The sequence below is a fragment of the Takifugu flavidus genome, chromosome 6, assembly GCF_003711565.1.
Source record: "Takifugu flavidus isolate HTHZ2018 chromosome 6, ASM371156v2, whole genome shotgun sequence".
Lineage (NCBI taxonomy): Eukaryota > Metazoa > Chordata > Actinopteri > Tetraodontiformes > Tetraodontidae > Takifugu > Takifugu flavidus.
Window position 1 is genome coordinate 8428936 of NC_079525.1, and position 8897 is coordinate 8437832.

At 48.4% G+C, this 8897-nt stretch overlaps 1 protein-coding gene across 4 annotated transcripts; it reads right to left on the reverse strand.

The window, feature by feature from the left end:
- Positions 1 to 559: 559 nt before the first annotated feature.
- Positions 560 to 8881, reverse strand: aars2 (alanyl-tRNA synthetase 2, mitochondrial (putative)). Of its 4 annotated transcripts, none has more exons than XM_057035848.1 (22): positions 8556 to 8875; positions 7980 to 8168; positions 7732 to 7877; positions 7438 to 7629; positions 7191 to 7335; positions 6943 to 7088; positions 6761 to 6869; positions 6638 to 6676; positions 6283 to 6346; positions 6089 to 6216; positions 5794 to 5932; positions 5559 to 5728; positions 5362 to 5475; positions 4282 to 4422; positions 4076 to 4213; positions 3786 to 3889; positions 2756 to 2864; positions 2529 to 2654; positions 2342 to 2452; positions 1256 to 1339; positions 1074 to 1187; positions 560 to 1000 (listed from the first exon to the last, which is right to left on the reverse strand). In XM_057035848.1, the coding sequence occupies exons 1-22, from the start codon at positions 8760 to 8762 to the stop codon at positions 824 to 826; spliced, it is 2892 nt and encodes a 963-aa protein (XP_056891828.1). In that variant the 5' UTR covers positions 8763 to 8875; the 3' UTR covers positions 560 to 823. The 4 variants fall into 4 exon arrangements, with proteins under 4 accessions (XP_056891828.1, XP_056891827.1, XP_056891826.1 ...); XM_057035847.1 differs by having other exon boundaries at positions 4112 to 4213; positions 6283 to 6397; XM_057035846.1 differs by having other exon boundaries at positions 6283 to 6397.
- Between the last annotated feature and the right edge of the window lie 16 nt (positions 8882 to 8897).

Genomic DNA, 8897 nt, shown 5'->3' on the forward strand with positions numbered 1-8897 from the left:
CTTGTATCCCCACCAGTGTCTGCTAACAATCTGAGGTCTAGTCTGGGCCTCCTGCTGTTGCCTTCCCTTCTGGTTTGTCATGTCGTTCAGAGCACAGAAGCCAGTCTGACGTTTTTACAAACATGGATCTTCCCCATCGTCTTTTGATGGAGCAGTTTGTGCTGCAATGCCGTGAGATGTGCTATGAGTTGCAGAGGATCTTCAGAGTAACATGACCGACCTTCAGCTCAACTCAAACTATTTGTCTCTGGCAGCATGCCTCAAGAAGTACCTGAGTCTTCCTCTAATTGGCTGATTCATATAAACTGACCTAATGGGAACCCTGTGATGAGTTGTGGTCATGTGATCTTGTCATTGTCCCTCCTGTAACAGAACATAGAAACACCAGTGTGTTTCCTGTGGTGACCGATGACCTATATAGCTGTGTCAAGTTTTAGCTTGGACAGGTGAGCTAACATGACTGAGCACTTCCTGTCACTGATCCTTTCTGGTGTATTTGCGAGTCGATGTGAGGATCAATTTTGATGATTGTTGATGAGTTCTGATTGGTCCCAGTGAATGTGATTACAGCAACACCCAGTTTATTCTTAGTCGGTTATTCCGGAATAAATATAGTCAGATTATGATCATTGTCAAACACAAACATTCAGCCTAAGTATCAAAGCACTTTATATTTAACCAAATGTCTGAATGCAGCTGTGGGTGGAGCCAGCAGTCCTTCATGGTACAGAAGTGCTAACAGTGAGCATTCTAACAGGTAATCCATGTGGCTCCGCCCTCCAGACCCCACAAACACTCCCTGTCAGCAGGTGTTGTGATGTTGTCACCCCTGTGAAGGCTTGATTTTTGCCAGGGCAAACTCTTCTGCCCACTTCACAGCCTCGCTGATGTCACTGCTGCTCCCTGTTCCTTTGGCAACCAACACCGAGCCCCCAGCGCTGCCGCCGAGGTGACCACACACAGCTGTTGCCCAATCAGAAGCTGAGAGAAATGTGGAGCTCTGATTTGTGAGAAAGAGGAAAATCAGTCCAACCTGCCCTGATGTGATGTCATCAGATGATGTGGAATATTACCTTAGGAACTTGACAGGCACAAAGAACCTTCCCAGAATGCTTCTGGTGAGCAAGTAACATCACATGACTGTGAGGAGCAGCAGTGCTCAGGTGATTCACCGTTTTCATCAAAATCTGAAAAATCACAGGTGATCACACTGATGATGTCATCAGCCCTGGTGCATTGTGGGAGGTTTACTCACAGAGAGACTGTCTGTGTTCACAGAGTCCACCTGCAGGTCCTTGCTGCCATTCTTCTCCAGCAGAGACTGAGCACTGGTGGCAGCCTGAATAATGCATGAGGAAACAACACTGAGGAAAGTCCTCTCAATCTTTATTTATATAGCATCTTATACAATCAAAATTGTTTCAAGGCGCTTTCCAGAATCCCAGGGCCTAACCCCCAACAAGCAACAGTGGCAAGGAAAAACTCCCCTTTAACAGGAAGAAACCTTGAGAAGGACCAGGCTCATGTAGGGGGACCCTCCTGCTGATGGCCGGCTGGGTAAAGAGAAGAGAAGAGGAGAGGAGAGGAGAGGAGAGGAGAGGAGAGGAGAGAGAGGAGAGGAGAGGAGAGAGAAAGGGAGAGGGAGAGGGAGAGGGAGAGGGAGAGGAAGAAGGAGAGGAGAGGAAGAAGGAGAGGGAGAAGGAGAGAGCACAGAGCACACACAAAAACACACACAAAAATACACTATTTATACAGCGGGTCAGCGGGGCCGGAGGTCGTCATGCAGCTCTGAAGGCGGCGATGCCTGTAAATGAATAGAGAAGGGGGGGGGGGGGGAGCAGTAAAACTACACAGGAATCAGCATAACTAGTCTGCTTGATGAGGAGGAGAAAAGGAGAGGAGAGGAAACCATGACCCAGTGGGGGGGTGACAGAGGCCTGTCAGGTGATCATATTTCTGGACCCCGGCAGCCTCGGCCTATAGCAGCATAGCTAAGATGTTAACCTAATGATCAGACAACCCCCTAAGTATGATAATTTGTCTGTCTATGATAGTAACTGGAACTACAGAATTAGTAACAATAAGCTTTTTTAAAGAGGTAGGTTTTAAGTCTGATCTTAAAAGTAGCGATGGAGTCAGCCTCCCGTACCTGGACAGGGAGCTGGTTCCACAGCGGGGGGCCTGGTAGCTAAATGCTCGGCCCCGCATTCTGCTCCTAGAAACTCTGGGAACCACAAGTAGACCAGCATTCTGAGAGCAGAGCGGTCTATTGGGCTGATAAGGTATCACTAGCTCCTGCAGGTAGGATGGAGCTAGGCGTGTATGTGTGCATGGTTGTCACCTCTCTGATCTCCAGTTTCCTGACAGCAGTGTTGGCGCTCCTTTGCAGTGTTCGCAGGCGGCTTTGTAGCTCTCGGCGCTGCCACTGAGGGATGGCGGTGTTATCCACAGCCTGTCAGACACAGAAGAGCCTCAGTCAGCATCTCCACATCTCCTGAGCTCTGATGCATTATGGGTAGTACACATACATCAGAGACAACTCCAACTTGCTCAGCCAGATGCTGGGCGGCGTTGAGGCTGCTGGAGGCTGAGCTTGTGAGTCTGGCTGCTAGAGAGTCAACCTCTTGCAACAACAGCTGACCAGCCTCTCGGGCCTGGAGAAACAACACCAACACCATCAGGTCGTCTGCTGAAGATAAACCCACCTTCATAAGCTTTACAGAATAGGCTTCTATTTAAAATGTCAATAGCAGACCCGTATGGCTTCCTGTCCCGTCACAGCAATGATCCGACTCATTCCCCTCACAATCTGCTGCTCAGAGATGATCAACAGATCCCTGATGGCTCCAGTCTGTAGCAGATGACTGAGAAGACAAAGTCTGAATGACTGACCAAACCCTTTTGGTGGCTGTAGCTCTATTTGTCTTGAACCTGTGAACCCTCAAACAGGGGTGATCCTATCTTCCTTCAACACACAGCTTCCAAAGCTGCATTCACACCACAAGAGACAGCAGTGATCGGCTGCCATTCATTTTCAATGAACGCTCACACAGATGGGTGAGGGTGAAGCTGAGAGAAGCTCCACTTCATGCAAATGAGCCGTGATGTGATTGTGGCAACAGCCAATCACAGGCGAGTCGGTTTCCCAAAGCAAAAAAAAATTAAAAGGGAGAAAGAAAATGGAGGAAAAATGAATATTCGCAGTCTTTATCCAAATATTTGACCTTTTTGAAAAGACACAAAACTAAAGTATAATGCCTGTCAGAAGGTGTTGGGGGTTGTGGGGACATCTGGCAAGATGTGGACTACCGGAGGGACGTGTAAACCAGCTAACAGGCTGCGTCTGTATGCTGAGGCAAAATGTGTGTGTTTACAGTTAAAGATTGTAGGAAATAGAAAAACATAAGTGACACATACAGTTGCGGGAGCTTTGCCGTCGCTGTGGCCACTTTGTCACTTTTGGTGTGAATCAACCAAAACCCTTCTCAGAGCTCCTGCTCTCCTAACAGCACTTGTCTTTTCCCTCTTTAGGTTCTCTTCACTCCCCTACAGCTCTGCTTTGGTGGCTCTAGCAGGAAGCTGGTAGTTTAGTCACATGACATGGTGGCTTGTGTCTTGAAGTATTAAATGCCTACAATGGGAATATGTTCTAAATGTTTGGACAGTAAAAGGAAAGGTGTCACTCCTCTAGATGGGAACATTTCCATGTGTGGTCACACTTTCTACATGAGAAACAAAGATTTCTGCATTCTTTAGCTACTCTTTGATCATCTGACGCGTCTCACGTTCCACAGCAGAGTTCTACAGATGTCTGTCTGTCTGGCTGTCCAACCAACAGGTCAGAGACCGGCACTGCCACTGAAACAACACGCACCGGGTCAGGATACACCTGTGGAGACACACACACACATTAAAAGAGGAATACAGCCATGAAGGGCGGGCGGGCGGGCAGGCAGGCAAACAGGCAGGCAGGCAGGCAGGCGGCAGGCAGGCAGGCGGCAGGCAGGCAGGCAGGCAGGCAGGCAGGCAGGCAGGCAGGCAGGCAGGCAGCAGGCAGGCAGGCAGGCAAACCGACCTCGTCTACTGTCCTCAAACCCTGAATGTTACGTGCCATCCGCAGAGGAATCTCCTGGCTGTAGATGCTGTGGTTGGCTGAAATGATGTCAGACACTTGTTTGTCGACCCGCTGCAGCTCACACACACTCAGTGAAGCCTGAGGATTATAAACCATAACTCAGCAGCTCTGACTTCCTAGGTGCCAATAACAATCAATTGCCTGACCATGACACTGAAGTCAAAGCGGAGACGATCGGCTGAGACGTGTGATCCCCTCTGTTGAACTGTGGGACCCAAAACGTTCCTCAGGGCAAAGTTCAGGATGTGGGTGCCTGTGTGCTTCACCATGCAGGCCAGTCTATGGATCTGAAGGATAAGAAAAGTTCCAAAGAGGAACCATCAAGTCATCAGGTGTTCAGAAAAAGAAGTCTATATAGTCACACCCTAATCCTCTACATCAGGGGTGCTCATTATGTCGATCGCAATCTACCGGTCGATCGCGGAGGTAGTACTGGTCGATCGCGGCGTGAAATATCAACCTATCATTCATCCCGTCACTTGATTGATATACAGGGCAGCCAGTTAGATGACAACTGAATTTGACATTCAGGTGACCAATCAAGCGCACACAACGGCGCTGCAGCAGAACTTACGATGTCAGCCTATCATCAATCCTGTTACTTGATTGACATACAGGGCAACCAGTCAGAAGCGCTAAGCTATTCAGCGAATTACCTCTGAATTTAAGCCATCGCTAAAGGCCTTATGGTCATCAAAATGATTTAGGGAGCGGAACTAAGACAAAAACATATCACTTTCATGGACTTTTTTTTCACGATGTCATTTTCGAAGTGCGTTGAAGATTATAAAGTACATGAAGATTATTAAGTCCAAATACTGTTCCACCATGACTGATGAACATTTGGAAGTGTGCTTGAGGCTGGCTGTCAGCAGCTACTGTCCGGACTATGCGTCCCTGGCTGATTAAATTCAGTGCAAGTCATCAAAGTAAACTCAGGCAATTACAAAAAAATGTTATTAGTTAATTATTATGTGTGTTTTGCAAAATTGGCTCATTTGGTTATGCAAGGTACATCAACATACATTGTACATACAAAGAATCCTCAATAAATTTGAAAATAATTAGATGTTTTGCATTTTTGTGGTGGGTAGATCATTTTGACTTGGTCATTTTGTAAGTAGCTTGCATGCTGAAAAAATGTGAGCACCCCTGCTCTACATGGTTATGTAGAACACACTCATCAACTAAACAGGTTAATGGTACTGTGTGCATGTGAAGACTACCTTGTCCAGATGAAGCTGGACCTGATCTCCTGTCTTGAGGTGGTCTGTTGCAGTCACCTGATGGACCACATACCCCCCAACTTGGATCACAGTCTCCACAGTGTAAGGCATGTCCTAAGAAATCACACAGATGGAGTCACATCTCACATGAACCATGCCACTTCCCACAGTTCCCTTTCCCTCTGTACTCATCTGACCGGCAGCTCATTCTTGGTAAAGTAGCCGTGGTCGTGTGACTGCCCCCCCTGCTCAGTGTAGAAACAGGTTTGGTCCAGAATGACACTACAGCGCCGACCCTCGGGGACTTCAGCAACCAGAGTCTGACCGTCATACAAAGCCAGGACAGTGGCATGGCACTGTGGGAACACTGGAGGGACCAATGCGTTAGTACAGCCGGAACAGAGATGCGTTAGCCATCCCAGTGGGAGCTACCGTATGTGTCACCCTCCAGGTGGTACTGGTATTTAAGACTGTCATCAGTGTGAGGCACTCTGAGGCGTTGCAGCTCCGCCAGGGTGGCCACATCCAGCGTCAGCTTACTCTCATCACATGACTGCAGTCGCCCCCTCACCTGAGACAGAGGCGATACTGAATTTTAGCTCAACAGCCAAGGTGACACATACACATGGATCACAGACGAAATATAAAATATATTTTTGGATCCGATTCCTTTTAAAGTGCAAGAAATATCTTCCCAAAATGCACCTGGGTGCCAAGGACTAAACACCTTGTTGTTCTCAGTGATCAGTATGTTCAGCTCCTGGTGATCCACACGGACCCCTCTCTCCTCCAGCATCAGGTCCACCAGGTCCAGGGGGAAGCCCAGGTCCCGGTGCAGAGACCAGGCCACAGCAGCTGACACACAGGCACATGTATAAGTTAAGGTGTTTGATGTGATTTGCAGCTGCAAAAACTGCTGACCTGGAAAGACTCCATGTTTGTAGTCCTTTTTGCTGAGGGTTCGATGGATCACCCTGCTGCCCTGCTGCAGTGATGACAGGAAGTGAAGCTCATTCTCATTGATAATGTTTATGATCTGAGGAAGAAGAAGCTGCTGCTATCAATCAATCGTCTGGTGACAAACTTCCTGTTCCAGAACTGCAGGTAAAACATGTGTCATTGGTCCCTCCTATGCTAACTAGAAAAACACTGACTAGAAAAGCCACACAAAGGCAAAAAAAGACTGAATGGATTGACATGGGGTTGCCGAGGTCATGTGATCACAACTGTCTCCATTGTAACCTTGCTGGTTCAGCATCCTGTGAGTGTCCCTCACCGTGTTGGACTCCTGGTGGAGCTCCGGATACACATTACCCTGACAACAAAAAAATCAACAGTTTGGTAAATGGTTGTGTTACTCTCTTCACTGATCAAAGGGATTATGGGAAATGTATTTCACCAGAATATGGCAGACGGTGGGAACCAGGCTGGCCAGCGTTCCTGGGGGGGTCTGAAGTACTTCGTTACAGAAACGGACAGCCCGCCGCAAAATCCTTCTCAAGACCAACCTGACAAACAGAGACACAATTACCACAGCACTGACTGGATGATTCCAAGTCAGATGACACACTTATGACTCACTCTGCTCCTGACATGCCTGGATAGACTCCATCAGCGATGCACACTGTCAGTGTGCGGATGTGGTCAGCCACCACTCTGTATGCCATGTCCACCCTCCCTGCATCTGCTGTGCCCATGCTGCCGCGATAAGGCCCCACTTTTGACCTCTGGTGGTATACATCAGCATAGCAATAGTCAATGCTCAGTCAACACTCCAGGGTGTCTGTTTACAACATTCAACAAAATGGGCCAAGCAGAAACAGCAGCACCTGCTGGATGGCGTGCAGCAGTGGGGTGAACAGATCTGTGTCATAGTTGGACCTCTTTCCCTGAAGGACCCTCACCAGTCTCTCCAGTCCCATTCCAGTATCCACACTGAACTGGGGGAGCAGACGCAGACTGCCGTTGACCTCCCTGACACACGCGCACACGCACGCACACACACACACAGAGTTTTATACTGGGAACTGACCAGTACAAGTAACTGGTTTCACTGCTTCGGGTTAAAGTACCAACCGGTTGTACTGCATGAAGACCAAGTTCCAGATCTCAACCAGGTCAGGATCGTTAGCATTGACCAGAGCTGCGGCGTCACGACCCCCCACATGGTCATAGTGGATCTCAGTGCAGGGACCGCAGGGACCTGAGTCCCCCATCTCCCAAAAATTGTCTTTCAAGCCAAAAGCCAGTAGGCGACTCGGAGGAACCCTGAGGACAGAAGAGACCCACCCAAAGCCCAAAAGGTAAAGCTGAAGGTAACCATTTCAGACAGGTCCTTATATGGAGGATGATGGTGGGACAAGGACTTACCCAATGTCCAGCCAGACGTGTCGAGTCTCCTCATCTGCTGGCAGACCTGAGGCAGCATCTCCAGCAAAATAAGACACATACAGTCTGCTGGCTGGTATCCCATAATGCTCAGTGAGTAGGCTCCATGCCATGCTACATGCCTCTTCCTGAACAAAGATTACATGTTCTTTAGATAACACCTATTTTCTTTGTCCTGAAGATCAAACATTCCTTCATTTGTCCCACAGCAGGAACAATTCCATCTTTACCTTGAAGTAGTCTCCAAATGACCAGTTTCCTAGCATTTCGAAGAAGGTGTGATGGTACACGTCACGACCTACATCTTCCAGGTCGTTGTGTTTGCCACCAGCACGCACACATTTCTGACTGTTGACCACACGGCGATATGACGCCATTTTGCTGCGTGGATCAACTGTCCCAAGGAGGATGGGCTTGAACTGAAACAACACTTCACTCAGGACACAGCAGCCATTTTACTGGATCCAGATACAACACAACTGATAAAATGCCACATCTTGAAAAGAATATTCCAGTATAACCAGTTCATTTACCCTTTCTATCCCAGTGTAACCAGTTATGTATCCTCTCTGTCCCAGTATAACCAGTCATTTACCTGTCCCAGAATAACCAGTTCATTTACCCTCTCTTTCCCGATGTAGCCAGTCCATTTACCCTCTCTGTTCCAGTGTAACCAGTCATTTACCTGTCCCATAATAAGCAGTTCATTTACCCTCTTTGTCCCAGTATAACCAGCTATTTACCCTCTGTCCTTTTCAGCTTCTGTCGAACTGTTGGTTGGCTTGACCGTGCTGGTCCACACATACCTGGTTCATACCGGCGTTGACAAACAACAGGCTGGGGTCTAATCTGGGTCGGACCGGGGAGGAAGGAACCAGGAGATGTCCATATTTCTGCCGAAAGAATTCCACGAAGGTACTTCGAACCCAGGTAGCGGTTTGCTCCGGAGCACAGCCGCTGAAGGAGCGACATGAGCGAACAGAGAAGCCACCGATCCTCCGGAGAAGAGTCATTTGGTCCAAAGAAGTCGGTTAAACACGGATGGAGCTGAGCCAGAGCGACATCATGACGACCCACACGGTGACAGTAGGCTGTTGTGATTGTCTGCGCAGGCGCGGCCGTTGAGTTCTTCTTCTTAGACTTAATTC

Bases quoted from the DNA above. Each gene is read 5' to 3' on its own strand.
- aars2 (XM_057035846.1), bottom strand. From the start codon at position 8,762: ATGACTCTTCTCCGGAGGATCGGTGGCTTCTCTGTTCGCTCATGTCGC. The intron at 8,169-8,555 runs GTATGTGTGGAC...GTGTTGTTTCAG, and splicing joins TCAACGCCGGTATGAACCAG to TTCAAGCCCATCCTCCTTGG. The intron at 7,630-7,731 runs GTAAGTCCTTGT...TTCTGTCCTCAG, and splicing joins CACGTCTGGCTGGACATTGG to GGTTCCTCCGAGTCGCCTAC.